The following is an 18,753-nucleotide window of genomic DNA, read 5'->3' as shown; positions in this document are numbered from 1 at the left end:
GTTCGACAGGACCGGCGCCAAGCACGACCCAATACAGATTCCGTCCCTCTGAACAAAGATGGATCCACGAAATTCCACGTATAACGACTGTAGGCACATGCGTAGCAAATCCAGAAATACATTAACACTGTCCCACACATTATGAAACCGAGCAGATCCGTACGCGTCAATGCAATCCTTCACCGTTGAAATGGCCTCACTTTGTGGGATGTTGTAATACATGTCCTTGACGTCTATAGAAATGCACGTGACCGTCTGTCCCTTCTTCAAGAAATCGATGACACTACTGGAGTTGCTCACACCAAAAGGGTCTTCCACCGGGAGTCGTACCAACATTCCTTTGAGATATCGAGCTAAAACGTGCTGCCAAGTGTCTTTATCTTTAACGATCATCCGGAAAGCTTTGTCGGGCTTGTGGGTTTTTGTAGTGAAGAAGGGTCTCAATGTCATCCCGCTGCAACTTTTAAGGTCTTTTCCAACCTCTCTAGTCCCAGTCGCTTGCATAGGTTGACGGCTTTCTTGTGAACATTCTTCAGCGCTGCGCCGTTCAGCGCTGCGCAATTGAAACCACAAGCGAGAAGTTCTTTTCAACCGCTTCCTTGGCCTTGTCCAGGTGCTGGTCTGGAGACATGACCACGAACCTTCCCGTCTTGTCCGACAATTGTAACATCAGTTTCTGCTCTTTTAGAATTTTAACCACGTTTTTCACGTTCTCGCCTCTGTGTTTGCACTCAGAGTGTTTCTTGACACATGTGATGCCCTCTAGAATGCTTGCACGGCCCCGCCACGGTGGTCTAGTGGTTATGGCGCTCGACTGCTGACCCGAAGGTCGCGGGATCGAATCCCGGCCGCGGCGGCTGCATTTTCGATTAAGGCGAAAATGTTTGAGGCCCATGTATTTAGATTCAGGTGCACGTTAAAGAACACCAGGTGGTCGAAATTTCCAGAGCCCTCCACTACGGCGTCTCTCATAATCATATCGTGGTTTTGGGACGTTAAACCGCAGATAGTATTATAATATTAGAATGCTTGCACTTTTAACGTTTTCTGGAACCCTGCGTTCCACGTCGTGAACGAAGCTCCAAAGTTTTGTAGGTTTGCGATACGGTTGTATTGCAAACTTCGGACCTTTGCCAAGGAGAGACTGTACCTTTTGTGGTAGCTTTTGTTCGGAAACATTAATGTACCCGGTTCGTTCACTGGGTGTCTTCGTGTTCAAACAGCTCGTCGCAAGTGTCAAATATGTACAACCAACTAGCCCCTACCATGGCCCTTCTAATACTTATTACTGAGTGATAATTAGGTACGTGAAGTAAAAAAATATACAAAAAATTAGGACTGCAATTTTCAGCGATAAATCTGCTTCAGTAAGAAGAGTAAAGGTTTCTGAACATAATGATAGTAAAATAATTTCTGTAACTCCTACGGCTATGGAAAAAAATGTACATAAACATCGCCTAAAACACATGGTGGGTATAGGGTCTATGGTATCAATGAAAGTGCTGGCAAACTTTCCTTTCTATCCCTTCAGTTTCCTAAATGCTATTGACTTTCGCCCCCTTTATCATTGTTATACTTGTACGTATCTTAATGTATACATCAATCAGTTTCCTATTCGCCATCCGACAGATCATGAGAAAATGTTGCGCGCGCGTTAATGTTTATCGATATTCTGCTCCTAGTTGTAGCTATGACATAATATTGATAATTTTTGTACCGTTCTGAGCTTTCGGCCGTAGACCAGCCTTTATCAAAGATGACATTATGACATTGCGTTTGATTTTAAGTAGAGATTCTCGCAATAAAGACACAGATGCACACACCGTCACGATTCGTTGGAACGGGACAAGGGGAGGGGCCAGAACAACAACAGCAAAAAAAGAAAAGAAAGTGAGAGAGGGAGAGACATACATACTGACATACACAGTGTCGCAATTTGTTAGAACTTGACAAGAGGCAGGGTCAGAACACACAAACAAACAAGAAATAAACAGCAAATAGGGCAAAAAAAAAACGGCTACGTGTGTGGTTCGGGAAAAAAAAGAAAAAAAAAAGTTAACGAGTGACAAAGGCAAGAACGCGATTACCGCGCTGAAAGGGGAGGTCCATACACTTCGGGATGAAAGGGAAATATGGTCACGGACGCCGGATGTCAACGCACAGCGCGTGTGCCTTTGTTCAGCGTGTTATCTTGTAGAAGCGCGCCGAAAGTCGTTAAGTGCGTGCCCACCCGTGCACCTGAGGGATGGGGTTCGGTGTGGCTATTGAAGTCGACCGCTTACCTCGGAGGCCTCGCAGGCGCTGGCGGCACTCATCAAGGACCGCCCGCAATGTCACAGATGCGGCTCGCCGGTGCACAATATTGAGAACAGATGCAGGACATAATAGGACTTTTGGGGGGCCTAGTTGGTGCATACTGACAAAAATTACCTAGTGTTTGTTCCTTGTGTACCTTCCTGTGTGCCGTGTTTGTATTGCGCCAAGCAATTCTTTTTTCCAGGATGCAGGATTGGCGGAATGAGAGAGTACATCAGACATTTCCTTCAACAAATGAGCCATCATGTATAACATGCGCATACAAACGTATACACATACATATATCCATGTGTATATATATATATAATCACGCACATACACACATATACACACACGTATGCATAGAAAACAACAGCCGATGTTCAAGCGACCGCCAAAGGGTTACAAGGTTACATCATCTGTAGACGGAGGAAGGAGCACGCACGCCGATTCACAAAGGGATGATAATGAAATGACGAAAATAATATTAATGAAGGAAATATGTGACTTTCTACACCCATACCCGTAATCACGTACACTACAGAAATGAAAGGGATGTACATTCTTCAAATTCTGCATTCCGAACATACACATGAGCTTTTTGGGCATCGGTCACTTAGTTGCCTGCGGAATTGGATTTTTCAGGTTCGTTGCAGGCCATACACGATAGTCGATATGCTTTCATTTATGCCACCAGAGACACTGTTAAACTTGTGGATGAGGTACGATTCACGAGCCTCCCGGTCATAGTGTGTTTTGAAGTTGGATTGAAGTACCACAGCAGAAAATGTGCGGAAGGGGTGGCCAAGATTATTAACATGTTTGGAGATAGGAAAGTGTGGCAGGGACATTACGTGTGCTCTGTGGTTGTTTATTCTCATTCTGAACGCAGTCTCAGTTTGACCAATGTACTGGGCATAGCATATGGTACATTCGAGAAGGTATATGATGTTTGCACTGTCACAGTTGAAGTTCCCTGTTATCTTTGCTTGAAAACGGATGGAGATATAGAGATATACTTAAACAAACAGTGGAGCCGTGCTTCACGATTTATGCGTTTCAACGGGAAGTTTTCAGAGCGCTCCGATCACACGCTGTGCTCCTGTGTCAAACCAACGCAGCGCAATCCTCAACAGCAGACATCCTCTGCCGTTTTCCCGCGCATTTCTGCATCGATCAACGCATCCTACGTGTCTAAAGCTTACGTCTTTTCCCGCGTTTTCCAACCTTCGTGAGTTTCTGCCAGTGGGAGAAAAAAAAATGTACACGAAATAGCAGGAAACTGTGTACTTGCTGAAGAGAAAGAAAAAATGCAACTGCAAGCTGGCAGTCAAGATGGAGATAAGAAGCAAGAAACAAGCAACGCGGCTTCGACCTCCAACCTTCCCCCGTCTTTTCAACACCTCCCCCACCACCCCTCCCTCACCGCTGCACCAAGTTACATCGCGCCCACTTGTGCAGCCATCCATCCTACCAACGGCTTGAGGAAGAACCTTCGACCCTCCTCGCGTCTCCCTTTCCGCCTTATGTAGGAAACAAGCGGGTCGCCCAGCACCACGGCTTCCGCTAGAGGCTTTCCCTCCTCCTTTTTTCGCACTAAACCTCTTTCTTTCTTTCTTGAAAGAGTCGCAGCCGTTGTTTCGCGCCACTTCCAGATCTGGTCTGTCAGTGTCATTCCTCAGTGTGCGAACGAACAAGAAGCCACGACTCACCAGTTGCCAAACGTCAGCAAGATTTTGGGCGAGGTTCTTCAACGCTTCGAATTGGTGCACATACAAGTAAGCTGTTATCTTACTTTCTGAGACTGCTTGAGAGTGTAAATATGTTTTTTTACATGTATTGTGGCTGTTCATTGCCCTGTGCGGTCTTATATCATGCTTACGCGTGTGAATTATTGTAGTTGGTCAGAAAGTTTAATTTTAGCATCTAGCGCCGGACACAACACAAGTACGGGGTGATAATCGACAATGACAGACGACGAAGATCACGTCTTTGTGTTGTGTCTTGCACTAGGTGTTGACATATAGGATACTAATATGTCCAAACTTATGTTGTTTTAATAAAGCTTTAGTCGCATGAAATAATCGCTCGACGACGCTCTGATCATGCAGGATCTCAAAAAACGATAATTAAGGAACGTTAAATAAATCGTAAGTTAGGAAAGATCCATAAAACACATATACGTAAGATCAAATTGATTTGTTTGTCCGTATCTGCTCGTTATGGCCGAGTAATTCGATCTTACGACTACAAAGTGGCCGTTTCAGAGCAATCCGTTAGGAAGCCGTTAATACCTTACGAAGCACCAACTTAATTTTAATTCTTTCGCACGCCACCTTTTATATAAGCTTTCGAGCAGGGCAGACTTGTGTATTACTAACGATTGGTAAGCAGTCGCCGTTATCCTAATAAATGAGATATTTATTGTAAATCAGACAGGCGGGATAGGTTCCCACATTAGCTTTGCTGTAAAACGCGTGGCTGGCCAATAAATTTACAGAGAAGCAATTGATAATGCTAGAATAACATCTCACGCGTGGGAAAAAGTTTGCGAGAATGTCGCTATAGAAGAGCCCTGTATACGCTAACCGCACACCGCATGTAGGTACAACTGAAATCCATTCGGGTTTTGATATTCAGTCCGTGTCCGTTGAGTTTCCGATTAATTCGCCTTCGCGTGCATGCATAATGTGCGGGGTGTTGACGCACTAGTGAAAATAAGTGTCTTTATTTGACGTTTCGGCCGCGGGTACCGCCTTTGTCAGAATGAAGGCTGGGCCCCCGGCTGATATGTCGAATAACGCTGTGTCGAAAGGCACGTCGGACGCACCCTATTTTTAGACACAGCGTTAAAGACACTTCTTGAGTAAAGTAGCGATTTGGGTCGAGTTGGTAAAGTTTCATCCTAAAACAGCGCACACACATAAAGACAGAAGAAGAAAAGAAAGAACCGACGACAAGAGCGCTGTCAACTGAAATTTGTTAACACACAGTAACAAAAAGCGCACACACACGAAGTCCTTGCTGAACTCGCACATGCCGTCACTAGGTTGTAGCCTTGATACGCATATGTTGCATCATGCGATGATCTTCTGTATATATATATATATATATATATATATATATATATATATATATATATATATATATATATATATATGTGTGTGTGTGTGTGTGTGTGTGTGTGTGTGTGTGTGTGTGTGTGTGTGTGTGTGTGTGTGTGTGTGTGTGTCTCCGAGGGGCCGAGGGACGCCGCAGAAGAAACAATAAGTTCAACGGTGTTTTAACTCGTGCCCTGAAGAAGGGAGGACACCTCCTGAAACTGTTCGCAAAGAAATATATATGTCACTGTTGAAGACAACGCCTCCGTTGTACCAGAGCTCTCTCTCTCTCTTTCTCTCTCTCTATATATACATATAGAAAGAGAGAGAGATATAGCAGCGAACAAAAATATCGTGACAATGTACCGTATGCAAAATGAAGGTTGCTATTTGGAATGACACATCCCGAACATCACACAGGACAACTCCAAATATTCAAGGAAGTTATAGGAGGCCATTGGGAAATTGACAAAAATACGAAAAATGCTAAAATGTTACAATATTGTAAAAACTATCATTCTAGCAGGGAGATGTTTTTAGCTTATACGCTTACGAAATTTTGATGAGGCTATGCACTCGTTGCAGATAATAGCATTCAAATTTGCTTTAGGAAATGATGATTATAATTATGTGCTGTAATGTACGTGGTAGCATTCAGCTGTATTGCAGAGCTTAGTTGAGCAGCGCGTGTCGCAGGGACGGAACTGATCATAGACTGACCCGTTACGTTACATATACAGTGTTTTTTTTAGACAATACAGATTTTTAAATAAAAAATCGTATGACAGTAAGGCTCTTTTCGTTTTCGCACACGCACTCCACTTCGAGGCGGAAAAACTTTGCCACAGTTAAAATGACACCGTTGCCACTAATTAACAAAAACTCCTTAATTAACTTTTTTAATTATTGACTTGAGGGCAGGTGTTTATATTAGAAAGTTGTAGTGCGTGCCAATTTATGGCACAACCATTTTTTAGAGATCCTGAAAGTTGCACGCAGTTTGAGATATTCATGATCGGATTTCAAGGGCGAAATCGAAACTGATCGCGCCCGGCGCGCACTAAGTGCGGCGGAACACCGGGACGACACATGTCAGGAAAGTGACGAAATTCGAATGAAGGCGCGCAGAAGCAGAATCTGGCCAGAAAAACCGGCAAGCATTCCAAGTAGACAGCTTAATGTTTGCGTGCGATGGGTGGTGCTTATGTGTTTCTTTCTTAAACTCTAAAGATGCGCGAATAACTATTTCGTGTGTCTGCAAGAAGAAGCGCCGAAGTGGCAGCCTCTGAGTTTTATGCTTCCCAGACAAAGAGAAGGTTGATATCGTGGTTTTCTTGTGCACAGTTCGAAAGAAGCGGGTAAGCACCAAATAAGGCGATGCGCGGGCAGAAGTGAGATGACCTGCAGCTTTTCACGAAAAGATACGGCCGCGGCGCATCTTAATTCAAATTTCGTCGCGCCCTTGTGACGAGTAGTTCCGGTCTTACGTAGCAGAACGGTCGCGCTTCGTGCGCGCTTTGCACGATCAGTTTCGATATCGCCCTTGACATTCGATGAAGAATATCTCAAACTACGTGCAACTTTTGTGATTTGTAAGAAATAGGCATGCCATAAATTGGTACGCATTACAACTCTAATAAAAACACCTCCCCTGAAGTCAATAACTAAAAAAGTTAATTAACGAGTTTTTTATAATTAGTGGCAACAGTGTAATTTTAACTGCGGCAAAGTTTTTCCGCCTCGACGTGGAGCGTGTCTGCGAAAACGAAAAGAGCCTTACTGTCATAGGATTTTTATAAAAAAGATATGTACTGTCTAAAAAAAAAAAAAAAACACCCTGTACACGGTATCGTGCAACCCTTTGACGAACAAACGTAACAGCTTCGTTGGGCTTTCATCAATGATTGTGCTCAGTCGCACAGGTATGCGAACACATTCATTCACATGATTGTGCGATCTCCATTAACATTGCTTAATAAGCCTTTAAGCTGGTAAGCGGTGCACGAATCATAAAATATGACAGCTGACGAAACGTGGCAAGGAATGGCACTGAAGAAAAAAACTTGCATTGTTCATGTGGATAATGTAGCGATTCTATTATAGTGCAAATTTCATAATGATTCTGAGAGCTGTTAATTCGCAGCTGTTACTCTTGTACACTGTCGAGTTGTTTTGCCCGAAAACTCCATTAAAGCTGAACAAAAGTGCACGAGTGCAAAAACAATGCATGAACTATATGCACGCTAATAATCACTTCATCGATAATCGCAGCGATTTCTAGTCGTCTTTTTTAAGGTAACAGTGCATTGTTGAAATGCCAACTAAACAAATATTCAACACGTCCAGATACCGCATCGTAATATACTTGGGAAGTACTCATTATAATTATTATTTCGTTGTCATAAATTGTCTGCAATTTTAAGGCTTCGCTAAGCGGTAAATATCCATGAAGATTAGTGCACTATTTTATAAAGTTATTTTTCTTTAAGGACACTTCTTTAAATGTTCACATTGTTTTCTTTGCAGAAATGACAAATCCCCATACCCTCGAAGAAACAAGGTAATATAAAATGGAAAAGCACTTGAGATCCAAGCGCCGTCGAGAGCTTAGGCTTTCGAAAAGTGCAAGTAGTCAGTGCAGTAAAGAAGTGACAGAAGATGCTCGGGCGAATGCAGAAGCAAATCTTACAGGGGCAGATCGTACACATTCGGTTGCTACTGATTCGAGAACAAGCAGTGAGGAAGAGTTTGGGGAATTTGGGGGTTGGGGAATCCCGGTGATTGATGATGAAGCAAATTACTCGGATGCGATTTCCTCTAACCTGCTACATAATGACCAGGAAGCCGCCAGTGACACTGAGCTCATTCAGCTTGAAGCGTCAAGGCATGCACCTATCAAGTGTTCGTTACAGGCGTGGGCAGTTGAAAACAATATCAGACAGTCCGCTCTTAACAGATTGCTTGGGATTCTGAAGCCTCACTTTCCAGAACTTCCAAAAAGTAGCCGCGCATTGCTCCATACACCTGACGTCATTCCATCTGTACCTATTAGTGGTGGAGAGTACGTACATATTGGTTTATTAAGTGGTCTCACACGCACTATTGACCTTTGGGATGACATGGATGATAGAATACGGTTGCTTTCTGTATCTCTTAATATTGATGGACTTCCACTGTACAAGAGTAGTCAACAGCAAGTTTGGCCACTTCTTGCCCAAGTTCATCATCCCGTAGACAGAATGCTAGACAGAGTGTTCGCTGTAGGAATATACTGCGGCACATCAAAGCCACATTCTCTAGATGAGTACTTGCAACGATTTACTCAAGAGATTGAACCTATCCTTAGAGATGGTTTCAACTACAGGTCAAAAAAGTTCACTGTTACCATAAAAGCGGTACTATGCGACGCGCCGGCAAAAGCTTTTGTGAAAGCGACTAAGTCTTTTTCCGGCTACTATGGTTGTGATAAATGCTGTACAAGAGGTACGTATTTCGGAAGGATGACTTTCCAGGCAACGGACAGCCCACTTCGCACAGATGAATCTTTTGAACTCCAGACACAACCAGAACATCATAAGGGTTTTTCCCCCTTAAGCAGAATTGGCCTGCGCATGGTTTCCAGCTTCCCTCTTGACTACATGCATGTAGTGTGCCTCGGGGTCGTAAGAAAGCTCATCGCTTATTGGTTGAAAGGTTCATTTGCTGTGAGGATTTCACAAAGTTCTATACAACAGGTTTCACAGCTACTTTTTAGCTTCAGAAAGTGCATTCCGCAAGACTTTCCTCGAAAATCTAGGCCACTCGAGCTTTATGAACGATGGAAGGCAACTGAACTTCGCTTCTTCTTGCTATATGCAGGACCTGTTGTTATGAAAACTGTGCTTTGCTCTGCCTCGTATGATCACTTTATATGTCTGCACGTTGGCATTGCGATTCTCTGCTGTCCAGCCATGGCTGAATCTATTGATTACGCAGACGAGCTGCTTCGGTGTTTTGTGCACAGATGTCGAGTGCTCTATGGAAAAGAATCATTGGTGTACAATGTGCATAGCCTGATACACCTAGCTGAAGACTGCCGGAAGTTTGGAGTCCTTGACAACTTTAGCTGCTTTCCATTTGAAAACTACTTAAAGAACCTGAAATTCTCAGTAAAATCTGGAAACAAGCCTCTTCAGCAATTGTATAATAGGATACACGAAGAGTCCGTATGCCCTCCTATATATGGTGAGTTCAAAAACCCACTTCAGAGATTTGGTGTAATCCCCGAATCCATCCACATTAACGGGCCTGCCCTTTCATACACCAACTGCAAGCAGTTTTCGAAAGCAAAGTGTAACAACAGCCTTTTGAGCGCAAAGAAGCCTAACAATTGCGTCTTACTGACAGGAAATAGAATTGTGCTGATATACAACTTCCTTGCTAGTGCTTCAACAAAGGTTGTCGGGAAACAATGCAAAATAATCGGTGATCTCTATGTCAGGCCTTGTCGTTCTTCTCTGCTCTCCATTTTCCTTGTTTCATGCCGTGGCAGTAGCCTAGATGTGTTTGATTTTGCCGACATAGTCTGTAAGGGGCAGATATTTCCGTACAAATCTAAACACGTGTTTTTCCCACTTTTTCACCTCCTGTGAGCTGCGCCAACTTTTAGCCTGTAGCCAGCCAGTATGCTCAGCTTTCTAATACCACATAAATTTAGGCTTTCACGTGCTATCAATACGGGCTTTAATGATCGCTGTGCCTTTGTTTCATTTCTATAGCTTAACTTAATATTAGAAACGAGAGTTAAAAAGGGGTCTAGCCCACTAATGCGTTCGAAACGTACCGTGAGTATTAGACTAGGTAGATGTTTTAAGGTATTATTGAACACAGAGCAGAAAGAAACGAGGTATTCTGATTACACTGGGGAAAGGGAAGAAATAAGCAATGTTTTTTTTTTTTCGTTGCATCAATACACATTAGGGACGAGAACGATAAGCATCATGAACACGACTCCAAAATTGGTTCAAAAGCAATTCATGAGGCTTTTGCGACTTGCGGGCACAAGATTGAATAGTCATTTTTTTCCTGCACTGATTTGTTAACTGCGTGCAACATATGGCATGGCTACGTCACCGAACCGTTAAACTGGAGGAAATTGAGGCTCAATCCAGAATACGAGAGTGATTCAGAAAAAAAAAAGGTTGGTTGCATGCAAACAATCACAAGACATTGACAAGTTCTTAGCTTTCTGAAAGAGAAAAAGTTGCAGTAGCTGTGGTTTAAACAGACTAGTTTCTTTCGCCCCTGATGATTGACGTGCTCGAATAATGTAAACTCATGTAAAAGAACGATGGCAAAATTTTGCGTTGACCTACGTCAAATTATGTGATTGCTTGTTATAATAATTTGTGAATATCGTACTCACTGCTGTATACAGCTCAGCTAGTCCTGCGAACTTGAATTCACAAGTGTTGTTTTCACTCATAGTGAGACTTTTGTTTAATGTAAATATTTTTTATTTATTCGTTAACTGAGGGTGGTCATAAAAATATAAAAATGACTACCGTTCTCGAGCAGAAAAAAATGTGCGCTGATTTTATGCTTTCATCGTTACGAGGATTTCTAAAATAAATTCATGCACAAACAGTGCTACTCGGACCTTAGTCTATGGTAGTTCTGAAATACGTACGAGTTCGTGCTGCAGCGATGTGATTATGAGCACAGTTCAATAGAGATAAAGAGACGACTTTTTGAGAAATCTTTATACTTCGCAGTGGCGGTATTTGTCAATGCAGTAATTGCTTATTAAAGGATGGGATATTATGGTACATTCAATTTGTCATGAGTGTTCTGTAGCTAGAGTACCACGCGCAGTTTACGTGGACAGTAAAAAAAAGCTATGGACAGTAAGAAAAAATATCCATCTGAACTAAAGAAGCACATGATGTACTGGCAGCTCAAACAGTACGTTGCTATCTGTATTTCTAGGTATCATGTAGTAGAGTTTATAGAAGAAGGAAGTACCTATGTCGTGCCACATGCCTGGGTGTCGCGACGAGGAGAGACAACATGGTGCTACTGGCCGCCTAAAGCGTCCAAATACGAGACGACGAAGATGATACAAAAAAGTGTTCCGGCTGAAGCCTCTTGGGAGCAATACAGAGCACGCATTCTGTGCACGAAAAGTAAGCTTGCACATTCATATAACGAAATACATAGTCTTGCTAAGAAAAGAAGGTTTGGCGCCAAGTATCGGACTTATTTCATTTTAATCAAATGCGCATTTGACTGAATTAGGATGTGCTCGGCTTCCTGCAGGATCGTTAAAAAGGGCAAATGAAGCGCTACCATACGCGGAAGTGACTTCGCACCTGGAATCTGACTCGGAACAAGAAAAACACACTCGGCACGAAAGAAAGAGAATCGCTTTCAGCGATGACAGCGAGTCGGAAAGAGAGGTCTCTCCTGTTCGAGGTAAGTTTTCTTCTCGTATTCAAACAAAACTACGGTGTCCCCGTGTTTAATTTGCACTATGGTAATTACGTTGAGTTGCGCCATACTATATCCAATTATGCTGTATTTCATACATAATATTCATACTTGTAATTAAGAAATAATGACTACACCTCACGTTCAGTAAATCAAACAAGTTTATCTGAGAACTAATAGAATGTACGCTGTAAAGAAAAACAGTTTCATAAATGTGCGTTTGAGATTAATCTCCTATCGTTGAAAACATGGTTGAAAAGCCCGACTAGCACTGATGATGATGATGATGGTTAGCACTGATGTAATCCAATATGTAAATGACTTGATTACTCTGGTTGCTCTATATGTGTCATTCATTAATCATGATCTGTGAGGAAGAGTGTTATAAATAATCGAAAATGAACTACATCTCGGCGTCATAACTTAAAGCTGTTCTGTTCTGCCTGCCGATAAATTTATGCTTCCGCTGGGAACCGACGAAAGTGGAACATAAGGAAATTGAAGTTGAGACTGCTCCGATTGCTCCGAGTGACTGCAGCAACCTCCGGCGATGTGTTAAATACACGCATCCTCAGCGAATAATTCGCAGAGCGATGCTCTATGCGTCTTGAGAGCGTTAAATACAACCAGGCAAAATGTTCATTATCTCCGCAAATAATTTAATTTTCGCCGGAAACTACGGGTAGCCAGCACCAGGACAAGTGGCGGACATCTGCCTTCTATTGTGTTTGGAACGGAGCACTTCCCTGCTATTGAGAAAAACAGTTTGTTCGGCGGCGGCGAATAACAGCAAGGGTGATCTTTGCGCGGCGCGGAATTTTTTTAATAATAGCCAAGGAATAAACATGACAAAGATGCAGAGTCAGAAAAAGAAATTATTCTCTCTCGTTCTATCTAACTATGCCTGAACAGTCTGTATATTTTAATGAAACGGGTTGTTTTCGTGGCTGTCGATGAATCATCTGACAGACAAGCACGGTGGGCAACTCCCGGAAGATTTCGACAACTCACGGAGCGTTAATGGCATATACGGAATAGGAACAGAACGGAATAGTTTGACGTTATACAGTAACCCTGGTTTTTCTAACCTCATCAACGATCTATGCGGAGTATTTCTTATTACGGTACCATCAAGCAGCCTACTGCCTTGTTTCTTCGCGATTCAGTTTTATAGTGTCGTGGTACAAATAAGTGCCGGACTTATTGAAGTTCAAGCACTTGAAAGAGGAGGCGCAAAGTTACGAATGAGATGAAAAAAGACGGGGCAGAAAGAATGCGAACTCACAATTAATTTTGTTCTTAGGAAGTACTGGGAATGTAAAGGCTTTTTGAAGACACAGACCTAGAACCCTCACCGCATGTGTAGGGAAAAAAGCAGACAAGGTGTGAAAAGCAGATCACAACCAGGGCATGTAGGACACAGCTAAAACAGTTGATTTCCTAATGTAAAATCACTGAAAACATGCGCACAGCTAGAAATTCCGCGCTCGTGCAGGAATAAACAGAAACGGATTAAAATACAATTCGCAACGAGGCCATCTAAGGGACATCTAAGTGTAACAACTGGTATTCACTACTGTGCAGCAATACTGACGGCATGCTCACACAAGTATGATCCTTTTTCCTAATTTGAAAGGCTTCGAGCAGTTCTCGAGTCAGCGCATCTGGGCTCCTTCCAAGTAGTCGCGTGTTATCAAACCGCGGTGCACAGCGACACGAGGCACAGTGGAAAGGCAAATGTGCTCGAGAACTTCTCGAAGCCTTTTAAATTAGGAAAAAAGGTGATACTTGTGTGAGTATGCCGTCAGTATTGCCGCACAGAAGTGAATATCAGTTCTTAGATTTAGATGTCCCTTAGATGACCTCGTTGCGAATTGCGTTTTAATCAGTTTCTGTTTATTCCTGCACGAGCTCGGAATTTCTAGCTGTGCGCATGTTTGCAGTGATTTTACATTAGAAAATCAATTTTTTGTTTTAGCTGTGTCCTACATGCCCTAGTTATAATCTGCATTTCACACCTTGTCTGTTTTTTCACATTCGGTGAGCGTTTTAGGTCTGCACATGTCTTCAGAAAGCATATATATTCTGAGTATATTACGAATAATAAAACTAATTGTGAGTTGACGTTTTTTTCTGTACCTGCTTTTTTCTTCTCGTTCGTAACTTTGCTCCTCAGCTTTCACGTAGCTATGCACAAACCAGCCCACCATAGCGTTTGTTAAGTTCAAGCACCTTGTTCTCTCGAGTGAGACACACACATGCTTGGGCTTTCAAGCTAAAACTCAAATTCGGTGTTAAACTGAATAGTTGTATTGTTTAGGTGGAGTTTCATGGAGTGATCATTGCACTTAATATTCGCTGCGCTTTTGTCTGGGTGATATAGATGTCAATGACCAGCATGCACAGGGAGATAACTTGTCATCGCCAAGTACGCAGCGTTCACAGTCGTCACAACAGGCGCTGGAAGGTGAGTGATGCAGCAATGGTGCTTTTGTTTATTAATAGGTGACACAACACATGCAAGATGACGCATGAAAATGCGGACATGAAATAGTAGATTTGCGTCAAAGCCTATAATACAAAATTGTTTCTTTCTACAAGGCCGTTTCTCGCATAGCCTGTCTATCGGATTAATGAACTTGAGGCAACCAACTATATGATACAAAACTATTTTATTTAATCCACGGCTATCCAAGTATTTGCAGTTATATAGATTGATTTCGCACATAATGTTGAGTAGGGGTTGATGTGGAACTATGATTATTTTCCTGAAATATGTGTACCACATACGTCTGAGCGAATTGGAACACATCATGGATATCCTTGTCAGCTGCTAGTTAGAAACATTTATTTGTGATGCCATCCTGCCTGGTATGAGCAATCCTGCAATTTTTGTAGATGCTGGCTTACCTAGTGGAGGACCACGCCGACTTCATCAAGCACGGCCGCCCGCTATGCAAATGCAGCAGAGAGGATCAGGTAGGCATCGCATTTTTTAAAGAGTATGTGCCATCTTCCAGCAATGCGCCATCTTGAACCGACTACAATACTGCACCTCATTTTACAATACAGGTACTAGAAATGGCAGACCACACCTATCGACTGTCAGCCGCGGGCACGAAAGACGAAGTAAGTCTTATGACTGGTTATCTGCCGCTCTAGCATCGTATAGCAGTGACGTTGCGCTATTTGGGCCGAGCTCGTGCGTTCCATGCCGGCCGGCCGTGGAGGCCGCATTAAGACACGGCAAAATGCATAAACGATGGGTTATATATATGCCGAGATTTGAAGGTGCGTTAAACATCCCCGAGTGATCAAAGTCGTATCATGATTTTTCACATAACACCAAATAAATTCATTTGTTTAATGACGCAAAGGTAAACAATTGCTTTTTCTCTTTTTCTTGTTAAAGGAAGCCGCGCAGTGCGCCCTGACTGTGATCAGCAGAGACGACGAGGGACGGATGAACGAAACGTACAAGGTGCGTTTTATAGATGTGTCACTTGTTATTGTAAAATGAGGTAAGCAATATTCTGCTTGACCTACACAGTATTCCTTTAGGTCATGAGGGATGTCAGATAAAAATGTCCAGAGCTGTGTTATTGAACACCGCATCATAAGAACACAAACACACAGTGTTATTTTTTAACTTATTGCATGCACACACAGTAACTGAACTTAGCCGGCCTCTCAGGCTGACGGTTGTTGCACGGTGATGTCCTATACGGTGAATGAATAAAAGCGGGAAATTACAAGGACGAGGTGAGAAAGCGACAAACAGAGCGCGCGTGTGTGTTGCGTCTCACCTCCTCTCCGCCATTTCGCGCTGTTATTTTATCGCTATGATCCAGAACCAATTAGCGCACCAACAAGACCAACGGGGATTTCGTTTTGGCACTTTCCGTGCCAAGAAATCGTGCAATGTGCTACTTGTTTTTACCTAGCATATCGTTATTCCCCCTTGCTCTCTATCTAGGCTACAGGGCCATGCGGTCAAAGCAATGTTACTCAGTCACTCACTCACCATGTGGATGGAAATATTGGTACGCTCATTCATTCTTTAATATTACAGCACAAGACACTACCGCACTGGAAGAACAATTCAGCCTTTTCTCCGTACGATTTTCTGGTATGTACGTTGTTTTTCTAAATTTCTTTGAAATGTTTTCAATTTGGGAGCTGTCAGAACTTGCCATGCTTTGATCACCCTGTGTCAGCATCTACGTGGTCGTTGTTCATGAATACGATTGTCCAGATTGATGCTATAGTACTATATATTACTGTATTGGCCAATATATATTTCGGGTTATATTAACAAGCATATTTTTTTGTCACGGTTGCTTACAGTATTCGAGAAGAAGGTATTTGATAATCAGATGCGCCTTCTTAACGAGCTTTCCAACGTGAAGCAGCTGCTTGCTGCTTCAACTTCAAAGAAGTTCGTCGCGGCGCTACCTGGTGACTGCCCTGACCTGCCAGCAAAAGACTTCCAAGAAGTGTTGAGTTTGGAGAAGTACCTGGCTACAGATAGCCATATGGAGCAGATGGTGAGTGGTATACGTTGTATTCTTCGACAGGCTGCATATATTCATTTTTAATTTTTTGTTATCATTAAGCCATATACATACAAAAGGGGCGTAGCCAGAAATTTTTTCAAGGGGGGGGGGCACCTCCTTGATCTGAAGTGGGGGTCGGGCAGGCAGACGTGATCGAGTGTCATGTTGAGCTCTGCATGCCATGGCACAAAAAAAAAATCGGACGGGGGGGGGGGGGGGGGGGGGGGCACGGGCCTGGTGTGCCCCCTCCCCGGCTACGCCACTGACATACAAATGTGCAGCCGTTTTGCAGTTGTCCTGACAACATTTCTTAAATTCTGCCTTGCACGCATTATAGCATCGAAGATAAATGCGACATCATATCTACTTCAACTATAGGTATATGCATGGACTGCATGTTTCGCAGGTGGAGTATTACTCGAGATATGGCGGCACAGATCCAGGCCATGCTGTTCGTACCCTCCTGCAGAACCTCCTATCAAAGGAAGCTGCCCTTAAGTTCAGCTGGAAGGGGTCGCAGGGAAGGAAACACGCCTTCTGCGAACTCACGGCCATCGTGAACTTCATGCTGGGTAAGAAACGTCGCATGATAATAAAGCTATTCTTGTGCAATTAGGCAAAATTTGGGCGCACGTATTAATTAAAAAGCAAACACGCGCTGATGCGCGCCGCATCATTGCATATTGATGCGACTGGCATTGAAAGAGGTATTCTCATTAACAAAACGCAATAGGTAACTATACTGCTTGCGAAATTCCTATTTCGTCACTGTTTTTGAGGATTTTCTTCCCATTCACCATACTTATGCATGTTTATGCTTTCCCGGTGGCCGTTTTTTATCAGCAAAAAGTGAAGTATCAGTGCTTTGTCACTGGGCGCAGGACGTATCGGAACAGTTTCAAATGTTATTGCCTGTTCTATAGCAAAATAAGCCCGTAATCAGACTGCATTGCGCGACGCGAATAGTGACGTATACATACATCCTGTAATGTGCGCCAGCGCTGCTGTTGGAATGTACCATGACTTGTATTATTAGCCGATGCTTTGATGCTTAGATTTTATGTCCATGATCGACGACTGTGCTTGCCGCTGTATCTGTGCTTTGGGTTATCTTTGTTTTATTCGGCAAAAGTTAGCCCAATAAAGTGAAATCGTTAATCCCCGCGTTGTCGGTCACGACAACGTGGCACTAGCATTCATGTTCCATGAGCGGTTTCTTTTTACAAACCATTGGTGTTATCGCCCTCCTCCTGTGTTCAGTGATAAATTTTTACCATATATATACCGTCACCATTGCGGTCGCCCCCCACCCCTCCCCACCCCTGCCCCCCTCGTCCGCACGCCTATGCTCGGGCATATCTGACTTCATGATATTTTGAATGATTCCATTCTTGGAATGGATTGCAATTAATCAACTGAAGTATACCTTCAAGTGATGGTGCGCGAAAAGTAGCATAAGAACGAAGACGCACGATCACATGCAATACAGGCTATCAACTTAGGGTTGTATCGAAATGCAGATATTATTCGTTTTCTATATATTATCTGCAATATATATTTGCTGTTTCAATAAAATCCAGAGTTGTCTGCGCTGTGTTCGTATTTCTTTTTCTAGTGTCCAAACTGACCTTTTCGCGCACCGCCGCTTAAAAAGACGACTTACCAACTCGTCCAAGTCTGTTCTACACCTAAATCAGCTGTCTTTTATGCGTTGATTTATTGCAGCATCGGTGAGGAGCAGCTTCCCATCTGCTTCACTTCAAGCAGTGAGCGGAACAACAAAACGCTGGCTAGTCGGGGCGGTTGACAGAGCCGGTGGCCGAAACGAGAGGCGACACCGGGGACCCGTTTAAGACCCAAGTAAACGCCGCGTGCTACTCCCAAGACTCTGCAACAGTGCAGGCTATATGATAAACAAAAATAAAAGCATGAAAAGGAATCGTTTGCTTCTCATTCATACGCCCGGAAAAGTGACGAAAAAACAAAAGCAGTCGCTTTTCTTGTGGCGCTTCTCCGCCGACCAAAATAGAAGCATGACTCATGATGCGCATGCTGTTCTAATTGCATGACGTAAATGCTAATATTGACAGAAGCAGCAAAAGCAAAGAACGTCAGCTTCCAGCGTCGGGCCGACGCAATGCTGAGCATTATTGTCGTCAGGGCCGCAATTGGGCAGCGCGTGGCCCGCGCTCGGCAACGTTTGGCCAAACACATCGGCCCGACGGTAGGCCGACTCTCAATGTACCGTACTACCACGATAGGCCCTCGCATGGAGCGCCGACGGACAAGTCGGCCACCATAGTCGGGCCTACATTAGTTGCCGAGGTCGGCTG

The 18,753-nt window shown here is 43.3% G+C and overlaps 1 protein-coding gene across 1 annotated transcript; it reads left to right on the top strand.

Moving 5' to 3' along the window:
- Window positions 1-11,080: 11,080 nt before the first annotated feature.
- LOC119386584 (uncharacterized) lies at window positions 11,081-18,324 on the top strand. Its single transcript, XM_049412051.1, has 8 exons — window positions 11,081-11,560; window positions 11,694-11,849; window positions 14,248-14,331; window positions 14,763-14,843; window positions 15,937-15,993; window positions 16,212-16,411; window positions 16,827-16,992; window positions 18,146-18,324. The coding sequence occupies exons 1-8, from the start codon at window positions 11,275-11,277 to the stop codon at window positions 18,271-18,273; spliced, it is 1,158 nt and encodes a 385-aa protein (XP_049268008.1). The 5' UTR covers window positions 11,081-11,274; the 3' UTR covers window positions 18,274-18,324.
- The last annotated feature ends 429 nt before the right edge of the window (window positions 18,325-18,753 follow it).

The sequence above is a fragment of the Rhipicephalus sanguineus genome, chromosome 1 (genome assembly GCF_013339695.2).
Source record: "Rhipicephalus sanguineus isolate Rsan-2018 chromosome 1, BIME_Rsan_1.4, whole genome shotgun sequence".
NCBI classification, from domain to species: domain Eukaryota; kingdom Metazoa; phylum Arthropoda; class Arachnida; order Ixodida; family Ixodidae; genus Rhipicephalus; species Rhipicephalus sanguineus.
Note: the sequence above shows the minus strand (reverse complement) of the source record. Positions and strands in the feature narration are given on the sequence as shown.